The 16,132-nt window shown below is 41.6% G+C and overlaps 1 protein-coding gene across 3 annotated transcripts in view; it reads right to left on the bottom strand.

Moving 5' to 3' along the window:
• DYM (dymeclin) overlaps window positions 1-16,132 on the bottom strand; it is a 326,106-nt gene that overhangs the window by 169,543 nt on the left and 140,431 nt on the right. For all 3 annotated transcript variants that reach the window (XM_075932691.2, XM_075932685.2, XM_075932689.2), the window contains exon 10: window positions 204-386. In XM_075932691.2, the coding sequence (XP_075788806.1) occupies window positions 204-386 (183 nt within the window). The remainder of the gene's footprint in view (window positions 1-203; window positions 387-16,132) is intronic.

The following is a 16,132-nucleotide window of genomic DNA, read 5'->3' as shown; positions in this document are numbered from 1 at the left end:
CTTTCAGTGTTTAAATCCTCCCTGCCACACTGTCTTAAGTTTCATGGGCTGACATGCCACCTCAGGAACGTCACAGGACTAGTTTTACAGGACAGAACATGTATTATAGCATACCTTGGTATAAGCAAGGGTTAAGCAGCCAGGATAACACAATGCCTCAGTTTACTTCAATTCACACTAGAAGATTAAGAAAAGGTACAAACCTTGTGTGTTCTTGAAAGACATAATAGCTTGTCTGTATGGGTTTGGAGTGTCTGGAGCATCAGTCAAATTAGCCAGCACAAGCAGAAGCAGAAGGCTCTGATTAGCTAAAGGTGATGACTGTTCCTCCTGTGGTACTGGTTTACTTCCTACTCCACCCAATGTGAACACTGTCCATAGGCCAGCTAAAGGGAATAATTGAAGAAGAGAGAATCCTCTTAGCCATTGTTAATGAATATTTATGGTGTACTTTAAGATCATACTCTTCTTTACAAATGAGTAAGATATTTCCTTTTGGTCTACTCCAAAGTTGAGGTACAATACAGAGACAATAAAAGGACAACATTGATCATGAAATTGATGCTGAAAAATTCTATGAAAGCCTATTTCAGAAGAATAGAATGGAGAGCATTTGGCAGCCAGGTAGTCTGTTGGAAGTGTAAGTACAGTTGAACCTCCCTAGTCCAGGACCCTCGGGACTAGAATGGCCCCAAACAAGGGAATTTGCTGGACCAGAGGTGGTCAGACATCTGGGCTCTCCCAAGGGCTCCTCTCCTGGCTGCTGCTCCATGAGAACCGAAAGGCTTGACCTCCTCCAGCCCACCTGCCTGACTCTGCTGTTCCCAGACTGTTTGCTGGGCTCTGCTACCTTCCCCCAGCCCCACGTGGGACAGTGGCAGCTTCTCCCAGGATTCCCTGGCCCCATGTGGCATCAGCAGTTCCCAGTATTCCCTCTCCCTAGCCCTGGCCCTGCGGCGGTGGCAGCAGCTGCTCCTGCGACACCCCAGCCCCAGGCCAGTGGTGGCAAAAGCAGCCGCTCCCAGGTCTTTCTGCCCCCCAGTCATTGCCCCTGTAGGCTGCCGTGGACCAGACTGGCTCTGCTCCCAGACACTCTCAACCTCTGTAGCTGGGGCTCTTTGGTCCAGCAACATCTGAGGTCCAGCTGGACCATGGATGTTGCCGAAATAGGAAGTCCCAGATGAGAGAGGTTCAACCTCTAGTAATTAGAGATGTTAGTGTATCATCATCATGTAAATAATTCACCAATAACCATAGGCTTACCAATTTATCAAAATAACTATACACAACACACACACCCCTTGCTGTCTCTGTAACAGAGGCAGCAAGTTGGGCAGGAAGGAGCTGGTGCCTGTGAGAAACTGGCTTAAAGAAAGCTCCACATGTGTGCCCGTTATCATGGAACTGTCTCTCCTCCCTTCCCCTGCTGCCTCCCACAGAGGCTGCATAGTGAAGGGTAGGTGGGAGCCAGCAATCGGAGGGGACTGGCTTAAAAGCCAGCTCCCCATGAGCACTGGATTCTGTGGAGCTGTCTGCATAGAATGAGGAGAGGTGAAAGTTATGAAAGTTGAGAGGTGGATAAGCAACTGGTTAAAGGGGAGACTACAGCGGGTCATACTGAAAGGTGAACTGTCAGGTTGGAGGAAGGTTACTAGCGGAGTTCCTCAAGGATCAGTTTTGGGGCCAATTTTATTTAATCTTTTTATTGCTGACCTTGGCACCAAAAGTGGAAGTGTCCTAATAAAATTTGCGGATGACACAAAGTTGGGAGCTATTGCCAATTCAGAAAAGGATCGGGATATCATACAGGAAGATCTGGATGATCTTGTAAATTGGAGTGATAGCAATAGGATGAAATTTAATAGTGAGAAGTGTAAGGTTGTGCATTTAGGGATTAATAACAAGAATTTTAGTTATAAGCTGGGGACACATCAGTTGGAAGTAACGGAGGAGGAGAAGGACCTCGGAGTCCTGGTTGATTATAGAATGACTATGAGCCGCCATTGTGACATGGCCATGAAAAAGTCTAATACGGTTTTGGGATGTATTAGGCGAGGTATTTCCAGTAGGGATAAGGAGGTGTTAGTGCCATTATACAAGGCATTGGTGAGACCCCATTTGGAATACTGTGTGCAGTTCTGGTCTCTCATGTTTAAGAAGGATGAATTCAAACTGGAACAGGTACAAAGAAGGGCCACTAGGATGATCCGAGGAATGGAAAACCTGTCTTATGAAAGGAGACTCAAGGAGCTTGGCTTGTTTACTTTAACCAAAAGAAGGCTGAGGGGGGACATGATTGCACTTTTTAAATATATTAGAGGGATAAATACCAGGGAGGGAGAGGAATTATTTAAGTTTAATACCAATGTGGACACAAGAACAAATGGATATAAGCTGGCTAGTAGGAAGTTTAGACTTGAGATTAGACGAAGGTTTCTAACCATTAGAGGAGTGAGGTTCTGGAACGGCCTTCCAAGGGAAGTAGTGGGGGCAAAAGATCTATCTGGTTTCAAGATTAAACTAGATGGGTTTATGAAGGGGATGGTTTGATGAGATAACATGATCTTGGTAACTAATTGACCATTCATTATCAGTGGAAAATAGGTCAATGGAGGGATGATAGGAGTTACTATAGAGAACTTTCTGGGTGTCTGGCTGATGAGTCTTGCCCACATGCTCAGGGGTTAGCTGATCGCCGTATTTGGGGTCGGGAAGGAATTTTCCTCCAGGGTAGATTGGCAGAGGCCCTGGAGGTTTTTCGCCTTCCTCTGTAGCATGGGGTACAGATCACAGCTAGAGGATTCTCTGCATCTTGGGGGTCTTCAAAGTATTTGAAGGCTTCAATATCTGAGATATAGGTGAGAAGATTATTCTAGGAGGGGTGGGTGAGATTTTGTGGCCTGCACTGTGCAGGGGGTCAGACTAGATGATCATAATGGTCCCTTCTGACCTTAAAGTCTATGAGTCTATGAGGAGGTGGGAGTCAGCAGACGCTGGACGTCTGCTCCCCACACATCTCAGTTCCTGCAGAGCCTCCTCCCCCGTGCTATTGTCTTTTTAGCAGGGGGAAAGGTGGAAGCCGATACATGCAGGCAATAGGCTTTTAAGCCAGCTCTCCATGTGTGTCGACTGAGTGGGGCCTCCTGCATTCCTCTGCACAGGGATACAGTCTGTACAGGGAGCCAATTTTTAAACAGGCTCCCTTCATGGAAACAGAGGCAGCAGCGCAGGGTGACAGGGGGCTCCCCAGGAGTGGGACCAGGAGCACAGTGGCTACACAATTACTAAAATACATGATTTCTAACATCCCTAATAGTAATAGTGAAGGAGGAGATGAAACCTGCAATTAAGAGAAAGAGGCAAGGCCATAATAGCACAAGGTTCTGAAGGCGAAGAAGTTAAACCGGTGATAGAATTCAAGAAGAGAACACTGAAACAGTTGATGCACAGAGGGGGAAGACGAATTTGTACAATCTTTTTGTAATCAGAAAATCTCCTTTAAAAACATAAATAGATTCTGACATGTTGCATATCTAAACGTGCTTATTAAACCCAGGCCATGCCAGATTAATTTTACATCATTCCAGCTTTTTAATCAAAACGTCATGCAGGAACCAACTTAAATGCCTCAAAGAAATCTAAGTATATAACATCAATACTATCATTTTTATCAATCAACCTTGCAATCTCATAAAAAGATAACAAGTTAATTTCATACTGGGATTGGGATTAATTATATTATCTTCTTTTAATTCTTTATTAATCAAGTCTTGCATCAGCCACTCCATTATTTTGTCTGAGATCAGTGTCATACTGACAAACCTATAATTGCTCAGGTCATCCCATTTACCTTTTTTAAATATTGGCACAACATTAGGTTTCATCCTGTCTTCTGGAAGCTTCCACAGTGTTTCAAGATTTCTAGAAAAGCCAACATTAACAGTGCAGCAAGCTCCTCAGCCTGCTCTTCTATAATTCTCAGATGCAAGTTATTTTCATCTACTGCTTTAAAAAAAAAAGTCCAACTTTAGCAGCTACTGTTTAACATCCTGAGATACTAGTGGAATGAACAAAGTGTTACTACATGATATGACTATATCACACTTTTTTCCTCAAATAAAGAACAAAACTTTTAAAACATTATTTATGACAATTTTTCCATTTCCATCTACTCATAGGGATGTAAAATCCTGTTTAATTGGTTAACCAGTTAAATGAAAAGTTTAACTGGAGCTGCTCCCTCCTTCCCCAGCAGCAGACAGGGGCTGCTAAAGCCTGGCCAAAGCAGCCCCTATCTGTGATGGGCCCCCTACCCATGACAGGGGGAGATGCTCTAGACCCCACTGGTGAACTGGAACTGGTAAGCATCATCCATTAAGGGTGATGCTTACTGGTTAACATTTCACATCCCTATCTAGTAATGAAACAAAACCATTGTTAGGATTTGTTTGGTTCCTAATATACTTAAACTACATCTTATGGTCCTTAACTCTGCTTCCCTAAGCAGTTTTCTACAATTCCTAGCTTTTAATTTATATTTATTATTACTACCAACTTTCCCTTTCTTCTTTTTAAAACAATGTTATAGTTTCCTTCACTTCCTCTCTAATCAGACTGGTTTTTTGAACAATATAGCCTACTTCCTTGATTGCATCTTTTTGGGAATCCAATAACATTTTCTTAAACAATTCATGTCTTTTAGGAGCAGAACAGTTAAGCTCATGATCAAGAGAGCTGGGGTGGGCAGGCAGAAGCCAGTGCTGGGGGAAGCTCACTTCAAAGCACCCCCCGAAGTCCAGCTCCATAGAGGCACCTGACACCCCACACCGTGCTGCTGCCTCCATCAAAGGAAGCAGCATGGGGTGGCAGGCAGGAGCCGGTTTAAAAAACAGCCCCATTCAGACCGGCTCCTGCCTGCCACCCTGCACTGCTACCTTCAGACCTCCCAGAGGTATCAGAGCATTTACCATTATCACACCTTTCCTTTGAATTTAAGCAAAGAGGTTCATGGCCAAACTCATGACATTGCTATTTGACCCAACTATCCGCATAAAGGTCTATTTCTCTGTTGGCAAGTTTCTCACTCTGGAAGAGTAATATCATCCCAAAAGAGACATATAACATTCACTTCATTTCCATAGGGCATCTTAAAATTTGGCACTGAGTGTTATAAGTAGTTGCTCCCCTTGTCCTTGAAAACTGCAGAAATTCCTAAATTATTCTTTCCTGGTCATCAGGAACTCAAAATACTGGAAGAAATAGCTAATCAAAAATAGTCTGGAGAGGCTGAAAAAGCAGATGCAGAACCTATATAAAAATAAATATAGGAACAAAGCCAGTCTCATATACACCTAGAATATTCAGTGCATCTGTCATAAAAGTGACAGACATACAGGGTGAACATAAAAAATCCTACACGGGGTGAAAAATAAAAGTTGTCATGACCCAATAATAATAGAGGATGCCCTATTAATATGTCATGAGCTTCCACGAGAATGAACGGTATACAGGCAGTCCCCGACTTACGCGGATCCGACTTATGTCGGATCCGCACTTACGGACGGGGCTTTCTCGCCCTGGAGGTCGAGGTGGCGGATTGCTACGTGCGAGCTCCGGGGTGAGAAAGCTTCGTTCGTAAGCTGTTCCTGGTGCCCCTGGTCTGCTGGGGACCGTCTCCAGCAGACCAGGGGCACCGGGACTGAAGCCGCAGCCGCGGCGGGGTCCCGCGCCTCTGAGACTTTGCCAGAGCAAAGCCTCAGAGGCGCGGCACCCCGCTGCCGCTGCAGCTCTGCTCCCCATGTCCCTGGTCTGCTGGGGGGGGGGAACGCAGCTGGTGTGCCCCCCCCCCAGCAGACCAGGCTTTTGTTGTGGACCCTGGGGCAGAGCAGCTGAGGCGCTGCCAATTGGTCCTGCAGCGCCGCTCTGGGCACTACTGGACCAACCCGGCAGCACCCCAGCTGCTCTGCCCCAGGTCCTGATTCAGCCGCTGCTGGTCAGTTTCAGCAGTGGCTGAATCAGGACGCCTGGGGCAGAGCAGCTGGGGTGCTGCTGGGTTGGTCCAGTAGCGCCGAGGAGCGAGGAACGAGGAGCGGTGCTACTGGAGCAACCCAGCAGCACCCCAGCTGCTCTGCCCCAGGCGTCCCCAAGTCAGCCGCTGCTGAAACTGACCAGTGCTGACTACAGGAAGCCCGAGGCAGAGTTGCTCTGCCCCAGGCTTCCTGGAATCAGCTGCTGATCAGTTTCAGCAGCAGCTGACTTGGGGACGCTTGGGGTTCTTAAGTTGAATCTGTATGTAAGTCAGAACTGGCAGTCAGTTTCAGCAGCGGCTGAATCTGGACGCCAGTTCCTACTTACATACAGATTCAACTTAAGAACAAACCTACAGTCCCTATCTTGTACGTAACCCGGGGACTGCCTGTATAACACATTTATACTATAGTTGACATTGTCAAAACACTGGCTGGAAGGTTATGTCTCAAAGATTTTAATAGTTTTTTTACACCAATTGTCAAAATTTTAAGAGAAAACCATATCTAGCAAGTTCTGGTTCCTAAAAGTAATCTGGCCCTAAAAATAAAATAAAGAGATTTAAGGTATATTCCATATCCTCAAACAATAAAAATATCAAATTATAACATTGTTTTCTGTCTTTTTTGTTTAGCATCATGCAACAGTTTAATAATTTTGAAACTACAAAACTTTCAGATAAAATTGTTACATTGAAGTTAAAATTGAGTTTTGTGAAAGTGTGCCTATGTGTAAGTGCGCACTAAGTAATGATAGAATTACAAAAGGAATATTGCAATTATCCCCAAAAGAAGCATTGCAAACCCAAGAAACAAAACACTAAGGTTAAGTTTAAAAGAAATCCAAGTTATAGAAATACACAACTAAAGTAGCCAATCAACCTTATAGTGATAATCAGCTAAAACAAGAAACATCTTGCATCTTTGAGATAGGCAGTTTAATCTAATTTGGGACCATAAATATAAATTATTCAGTATTCAGAATCATACTATTATTAGATTGTGTCACTATGCTACAAAGTAAACCCCCCAGGAAGTATAGAGATGACACACTTTATGTACACTCTTCTTGCAATCTTTGATTTGATAATTACCCATTTTTGCTCAGCAGAAACAAAAAAGGCCAGGTTAGGGAAGTCACAGGCTGCAGATACATAAAATAGCAGAAAGTTTGCTATATAATTCCATACTTAGTTCTGTACATAATAAAGAATTTATCTTGATAGCGGTCTGTTCATCGATAAAATACTATATTTACTCCAGCAAAAATGGAAAGTTGTTTGGTTGACTTACCTGTGCATTTTCATAAAACATTTGGATTTCTTTCTAAATTTAACCTTCACTTCAATTTTATTTATTATTAGTTTTTCTGTGAAAATCCAGAATGTGAGAATTAGACAGACGTTTTCTTAAAGGCCATTTTTGTCCCAGGTGATGACAAACAATAGGTGTGAATCCAAGCCTCTGAAATAACTAATTTAAAAATCTCAAGGGGAAAAAAGGCTTTCATTCAACTACCTTAGTTGACAGTCTATAAAAATAGCAAATCCATGGCCATAAAAAATTCCTCCATGTGTTTTCAATAAGGACCTTTTGAATGTTTTATTTACGTCTACATCTTATTGTTGAACGTAAGAATATTTTCAGGGAACTCTAGAATTGAATTTCTCATATATGATGCTATTGATTTATTTGACAGAACATGCTACCCTATTAACACACAGTTTTTGTTCTCTATAAAAATGCCAACACATTTCTTAAAAAACTGTTTTGTTTTGGCAAATACACAGAAGAGTCTGAAGAAAACATGTTTTGATCTTAACACTAGAGTTTTTTCCCCCCTTCTGGCAGCTCAGAGAATGGAAAATTTCTTACTTATAATTTCATTTCTGCAAGCAGCATCTCCCACAATTCTGGAGATCTGGGCTGCTCTTCTCTTTCTGTAGTTTCATGGATGCAGATTAGTGCTTTGACTGCACACTCCGACCATACCTGTTCTGCTTCCACTTGCCACCAGATGAGTTATTCCCAAGCTGAAAAACCTGCATAATAGTATTACTTACAAAATATTCCACAGACAATGAAATAGCTATGTACATCAGACCAAGGAAAAACTGTCCTATGATAACGATTCCACTTACTAGTCGACCTTTGGTTCACAAGCCATTTAGGTGAATAGAACTATGAGACATGCTGCTAGCAGAAACGAAAATACCAGAAAGATATTTTCCATTCTGTAGTTCAGCTTCTCTCTCAATTCTGGATATTGGGAAAGTAGTGAGAAGAGAGCAGGTGTTTTCATAAACATCTCTAAAAGAGTTTAGTAGACAAGTTCTATATTCTCTGTCTGGACTTTTGCCTCAGCACCTTCCTGCAGAACACAAAAATCCACCATGTAGGGCTTAATGAAAATACTAGTTGTAGACCAAATTTCTCAGATGGACAAACTTGCATGTGCCACCCAAGAGGCTGCTAAGGGGTCTCACGGAGTGAGCCTTGATCCCTTCTGGGACAGGTACCTTTGATGATTGGTCTAATCCATCCAATGGAAGAGGATTTGGGAACACCAAGTCCCTGGTACTCTGGATGTGAGGATACAAATAGGAAGTCCAAATTTCTTAGGAATTTTTCACACTTGGGAAAGATTCTCAACCCTCTTCTGACATCTAAGGTGAGCCATGCTATTTCATTTGAAAAGTGGCCTGGATAGTCAGACTAAGGAATCTGGCTACCTGTGGACTGTACACAAGGTTGCTCAAAAATTTTAAATAGCACACTACTAAAAGTGGACCTTGCGTGCAATGATACTTGGCTGAAGGCTTCTGTTCGGCCTTCTTGGAGAAAATCCAGAATGGCTAGAATGTCAGGAACTCTGATATCTGTGTTGTATTCTTGGCAGCAGTTGTAGAATATGGTCCAGAAAGAGGAATATGCTTTTAGGAATATGGCACCCTCTTAAATGAAAGCAGTGTCTTAATGACTGTTGAGGACAGACTTAGCTACTAGAGATTCCAGGCTATTATTTGAAGCAGTTCCAGGTCCAGATGAAGAAGAGGTCCTTGTGAGAGAATATGCCTAATATCCATGGAAGCTGGAGTGGGGGTTCCAGTTCTAACTACATCAGGTCTGAGAATTGATGTCTTTTAGCCCCCATTAAGGAATTTTAAGCATTACAGTTGCCCGTTGTCTTATTTTTTGATCCACCTTCCACGGTATGGGAGAGCATGGGAGTATTTCCTTGTGAAGTATCTCAGCTTCTTTGAGTTCATATGATTCACAAACATCTCAGTTGAAGGAAGGCTAACCATCTAACCAATGGAATTGAAAACCTTTGGATTCAAGAACATCTGTGAGTTGTCAACTCTAAGCCTGCTGATTTACTCAAGAGCCACCTTACGATGGGCTAGAACGTTAGCAGAATTAATAAGACCACTCTCATCCCTACAGGTTTATGTTGTGAGACTGTTCCTCCTGGCTCTAGAGACCATATATCTCCAAGTGAGCTATCCAGCCCTCCACACTTGCACCGGCTGTGAGGACAATATGGAAGCAGATAGACATGGTTTTGTGAATGTTGTCAGACTGATCACCACTATAGGGAGTTGATGTTGTCTGAATTTCTCTGAATGTTCCCACACCTTCAAAACGAAGGCTTGAAGACATTTATTGAGTGACTATGCCCATGAAAAGATTACTATGCACAACACCAGAAGTCATAGCAGTTGGAGACTTAGTGCTATAGATTTCCTGTGGTTCTTGAGCAAAATGATAATTTCCTGATTTTCTGAAATCTTTGTAATGATAGGTAGATGCTTACTACACTACTATTTCTGCCCACAGCTGAATTATTCTAATGGCTAGAAACAAGGATCTTTTTTGGCATTGGTGATGAAGTCATTTGCCTAGAGAGGATTCAGTATCCAAGATGTGGCTTTGCGCAGTACTGATTGTGATAGAGCTCGGATCAGAATATTGACCAGCACAGGGTATAGAGTGGGTTCCCTATTACCTAAGATTACATATTACCTACATCTTTGTAAAAACTCAGGTTGGACAATGACAAGCCGAACAAAAGTGTGCAGATCTGATAAAACAAACCTCTGGAAACTACTGTCGCATGATCTGATGGGAATATGAAGATTATATAACTGGTAGATCTACAAAAGTCAGTAAGGCCTCCCTTGACAGTTGGCACCATTGAGACCAGGGTACAGAATGAGACTTTTGAAATCAAGAATGGATCTGAGTAACCTACTGAATTTCTGCACAAAGGAAAAAAGATGTCTGTGGTTGATGAAAGCCATTCCTGTAGGAAACGAGAAATTCTGCCTCCTAGCTTTAATTCTGGGTGGAGACCTATTTAATCTTTGTCATCAAGTAAATTTGAGGAGCAGGGGAGTAAAATCCCTCTAGACTTTCTCTCTGCACCTCAGTACATGGTTTTCTCTCAGAGAATCTGTTTTCTGTATCGCTAATGGTGAGCAAAAGCCGGTCTGTAGCTTTTCCTAGGGATACTTATTAGGGCCAGGAGGAGGATTTTGCCACAATGTCACCTTGTTCTCCAGCTCTTCTCCAAAGATGAAGGAACCTGTAAAGTGCACAGTACCTGCTTAGAGTGAGTGTCCATCTTTCAGGGACAGGACCATAAGATGGCATGTGATTACTGAACTGGAAGTCACCTCTCGGGTGGAGAACCACATTGCATCCACTGAGGTGCCAGCTAAAAACACAGTTCCTACGGAGATTTCTTTAAACCTGAATCAGAGGCTGGGTGATTTCTGTCCTTAAGATCTTTGAGATCTTCCAGTCAGGAGAGACTTTAAACATGTAGCTGTCTAGGTTGCTCAGAGGGTGCCAGATGATGTTTCAAAGGCCTTTTTGAGCATGGCCTTCATCATTCTATCTGAACTCCCTCTCTGAGAGAAAATCCATAACCCTGGCAATGGATGCTTTAACTATGCTCAGCTTCTATATCTTAATAATAGAGTCGTTTGGTTCTTGAATATTATAAAGTCTGAGGTTGCTCTTATTAAGGTGCCTGTCCTTATTGGGCTTATTCCATTAAACCCTAATCACAACCTCAGAAGAGAAATGAAGGGATAATACCACCTCCACAGAGGATTGTGAGGCGAGAAATGTACTCTGAAGCTGACTCTCAGGAGCCTCCTTCGATGGGATTTGAATAATGGAAACAACCTTATTACACAACTTGAAATTTTCCAATAGGGAAAAAACCTTCGCTGTATTTTCCCCCATCTTGTTTAGATTCAGAAGCAGACTGGGGATGGGGAGGATAATGAGTCAGAGGATTCATCTCCAGGATGTTTGTGTCTTTTTCCCTTTGTTAACCTTTTTAGCACATATCGTGAGTGCAAAAGTTCTGCTGCAGCTCTAGTAAGAACTACTGCAATTGTTGTCCCTATGCCCTGGAACCTCCTGAAGAGGTCTGACAGTCTTCTTTCTCTAGGTCCTATTCCCCCTAGGAAGGAGGAACTTCTTGTTAGAGTCCTCTTGGTCAGTTTAGGAGGGAGAGTGGGATGACCAGAATCTTTGCTGCTTCTTCTGGACCCACTTTACAATTTTTTGGTGAGGAGGGGAATAATTTGAAGCTCTGCAAATCTCCCCTCTTTCTTCTGCAAGGATTCCTTGCAACTTACTCCTTGAGTGAAGTGATCAAGGTCCTTTTCAGTTTTAGATGTTCTCTCTGCTTTGGACTGGGATTCCTATGTTTATATCCAAAATACGGATGAGTTTTACTTACAAAGCCAACAAGGTCATCTCTTTCGATTCTGTCATAAGATCATACAATCATAGAATCTTAGGACTGGAGGGGTCCTCAAGAGGTCATCTACTCCAGTCCACTGCACTCCTGGCAAGATAAGGTATTATCTAGACCAGTGGTTCCCAAACTTTTCAGCATCACGCCCTCCTTTCTGATTTTTGAAAAACCCTCTCATCCCCCCCAAAAAAAATTTTTTTTGAACAAACAAAAACAATGGAAGTGAACAGGGCAGCAAAACTTGATAAGGGGGGGCTGGGTCGCCTCACACTCCCCCTGGAATTTCTTCACACACCCCAGTTTGGGAACCCATGATCTAGACCATCTGTGACAGGCATTTGTTTAAACTGCTCTTAAAAACCTCCAATGATAGAGTCTACAGCCTCCATAGAGAGTTTATTCCAGTGCTTAGCTACCCTCATAGCTAAGTTTTTCCTAATGTCCAATCTAAGCCACCTCACCGTAACTTAAGTCCACTGCTTCTGATGTTATCCTCTGAAGCAAAGAACCACCAATTTTCTTCCACCTCCTCCTAATAAACTTTTATGTTCTTGAAAACTGCTCTCTCCCCCTTCAGTCTTTTCTTCTTCAGACTAAACAAACCCAATTCTTTCAGTCTTCCCTCACAAGACATGTTTTCATTAATCATTTTTGTTGCACTCCTCTGGACTTTTCCAATTTGTCCACACCCTTCCTGAAATGTGGTGCCCTGAACTAGGCACAATACCCCAGCTAAGGTCTTATTAGTGCAGAGTAAACCATAAGAATTACTTCTTGTCTGGCTTACAATGCTCCTGTTAGCACATCTCAGAATTGTTTGATTTTTTTGCGACAGTGTTATGCTGTTGACTCTAGTCATTTTTTTTCCAACAGTGTTATGCTGTTGACTCCACTTTGACCTCTCCCCTAAACCCTTTCTGCAGTACTCCTTCCTAGACAGGAGTTGCCCAATGCCAGCTGCGGCAGCTAGTGCCCCAGGCAGAAGACGCGATTGGCGTCCCTGCCTGCACAGCCTCAATGGACGTGATGTCATCAGGTGCCCAGTTCTAGCGGCACCCTAGGCAACTGCCTAGTTTGCCTAGCCTCACGGGCCGTCCCTGCTCCTTGACAGTCCTTCCCATTTTGTATGTGTTCAACTGATTGTTCCTTCCTAAGTGGAATACTTTGCATTTGTCCTTATTGAAGACCATTTTAATCCTATCCTCCCCAAAGTACATGCAACTCCTTGAAGCTTGGTATCACCCACAAACTTCATAAATGTATTCTCTATGACATTATCTTAATCGGTGTTTCTTAAACTATGTTTCGCGGAACACTGGTGTTCTGTTAACTTGCAGGTGTGCCGCGACCACTTTGTTTTTGTCTTTTTTTTGCTCTTCCTGACTGAACTACCGATCACTACTCTCTGCAAACTGTTTTTCAACAAGTTATTCATCCACTTTATAGTGGCTCCATCTAAGATCTATTTCACTCATTTTATGTAAAGGTCATGTGAGATAGTATTAAGAGCCTTACTAGAGTCAAGATATACCACATCTACTGCTATTCTGCTATCCACAAGGCTTGTTACCCTGTCAAAAAAAGCTATTAGGTTGGTCTGACATGATTTGACAAATCCGTGTCATGTTTGCAAACTGATTGCTCAATTATTTGCTCCTACTAAAACTTTGGCTTTATTGCTTCAATTCCGGTCTTCTAGATCACCAATTTTCTGCAATAAGACAATCTGATGCTGCATTGCTGTGTGGTTATTTTTTTGAACAGAAAGGGAAGAAACCTTCCTCTGGATACAGAATACATTTGTTCAGCAGAAGATTTTAAGACTTTTATGAGCTGGTGGGAAATATTTTCCATGTCAGTGAATACACACTTGGGATTTGGCTTGACAATTTGTGGAAAAGTATCAAATGTATGAAATGAGATTTTATGACAATAAGGAACTTCCATTCACACAGTCCTTTATAGAAGCAGAAAACTACAGAAATTCAATGCTAAAGATCTAACTAAATAGGACTCACATGTGTGATCATGTTTTTGCTTCTTCTCTGGTAAGTTTTAAACTTTGCTGTTCACTAGGGATGTTAAAATGCGTTTAAGTTCAGTAGTTACATGGAGGGCAGCAGTCTACTCCCAGTGCATACCCGCTCCAGTCTGCTCCCCTACCCCCACCCTGTGCTGCTGCCTCTGATACAGCAGAAAGATCCGTGAGAGCCAGCTTGTAACCATGTACACAGTTACACTTTCACATCCCTACTACATGCACACTTACATGTGGATAAACAAAAAAAATTAATGGTTTGGTTTCAAGATGAAAGATTATACATTTAAATGGGGGGATGGGAGAATGGAGAGCCTACTTTAAAATAATTTAAATTAAATAGACAATGTTCCACTGATTTAATTTTAGCTGACTGGCACATTAATTCCATATATTTAGAGACACAATATTTCCAAGACTTTTCCCCTTCTGGAAATTGGCAGCTTCATTGCAATAGTTCTTCTGAGTTTGGGACTCTTTCTGTGATACTTTTTAAACTACTTAGTGATTAAGCGATTAATGGTCTCAGAATGAATGTCTTATTTTATTTCATGACCTTTAGCTTAGTAGGGTATAAAACAGCCACTTCAGAGTTGTCTTCTTGTAATAAGAATTGAATCACCATGAATTTGTTGTTTATTTCATGTTTCTGACTGGAAAAGGAAAATTGGAGGGGAATTATCAAATTTTTACAATTGTTTTCACAGTTGCTACAAAAATCCATTCGCATTCCAACATTAATTTCTAGCACCATCTTATTTCACCATCAGAATCTTACAAAGCAGGATCCTATATCATTCAGCCCCATGCTATCATTCTCCACATTTATGACAGAACGCAAGACAAACTTTCAATGAATTTATATGGGTCAGTCAGCTACACAGCTTCCTAAGTCTCAAACAATTTTTCTTTAAATTGATTATCCATCATTTTAAGTCTATGCTTAACATTTTTTTTAATGCTGACATAACTTTTTTGGGTGGCTCATTTTTCTCATCACTGCAGCTTAATAGTATAACTCATCCATTTTTTCCCGAGAAGCCTCAACCTCTTCTGAACATTCTCCACTTGGCCATTCAGTTTAGTGTCAAATTTTTTAAATCAGTAAGTGCCAGCTGCTGGCTAGCAGTCTTTTTCTGCCTCCCTTAGAGCCTTGCATGAAGTAGATTTATTTGGTACCCTCTGGTCACTTTTTGGATGAAGGGAAGACGTAGGGGTTTTTAGAAACTGCTGCGCCTAGACATCCTGAGGACTTGTTTTGGTCTCATTTTAAACATTTCCAACCTGATAATCATATCCCTGGTTACAAAAATATTTAGATTGGACTTGGGAGATGTGGGAAGGGGGAATAAAGAGCCATTTAGCCACACATGTCAACTTAACACAAGAACTAGTTCCATATCTGATCCCACAATCTGGTAAGACTTTTGGAATATAATCAGTTCTGCTACATCCTGAAAAGCTTATTATGAATGTAAAAGTTGACTGTGAAGAATAAATAGCACAAAACAGTTTCTTCAAAACACCCACCTAATGCTTACAAAAAAAATGGCTAACTGTTCTAAAAACAGAACTAATATTTTATCATTATTATTTACACACAGCATTTTAGGAACATCAGGCGTATTTGTGTAATATTTAACATGCACACCAGATTTCTTAACTCAGTGATTCTCAAATTGTGTTTTGAGAAGCACTTGTAGTAGCCTGTGGAGAGCCGGCTTTTCACATGGTCTTCCCATTCTTGTTCGCAGCTGCTACACTGTTGAAGCAAATGAATATACAAACATTTTCTTAATATTACTTTTCCATGAAAACAATTTCTCTAGTTGCCATGGAGATGTTTGTGATCATAAATGGGAAAGGAGAAATTGGTCCATGGAATCATTAATGAGAGAGGACAGAACCACAAGGCCACCACTGTATCAAACTGTGGTTTCCATATTAAAAAGTATAAAACCCCTGTTTTAAAGTCAAAGAATATTTTTATAAAGTTTCTTAGCCATTTTGAAACTCCTCATACTGATTTTAAGGAACTAAAAGCTAAAATTGGGGAGCACCAGTCTAGTTCTGTCCTGTTGATGAATGACTTGGATAGTTTTGCAGCCAAATAAACTTAGGAAATTCCCATTAAATATCTCTGAAAGGCTCAGCATAGACAGAAACTAGAAAAGTTCAAATAAAGGAAATGTAGTAATTTCATCTGGATAGTGATTTTTAGGTAAAAATCTTTCATATACTCAAAATTATCCTACTGTTCTTTATACATTTGACACACTGTTACAAAAT

This window comes from Pelodiscus sinensis, chromosome 6, assembly GCF_052426305.1.
Source record: "Pelodiscus sinensis isolate ZL-2025 chromosome 6, ASM5242630v1, whole genome shotgun sequence".
Classification (NCBI taxonomy): Eukaryota; Metazoa; Chordata; order Testudines; family Trionychidae; genus Pelodiscus; species Pelodiscus sinensis.
This window is presented reverse-complemented; position numbering and strand designations above follow the sequence as displayed.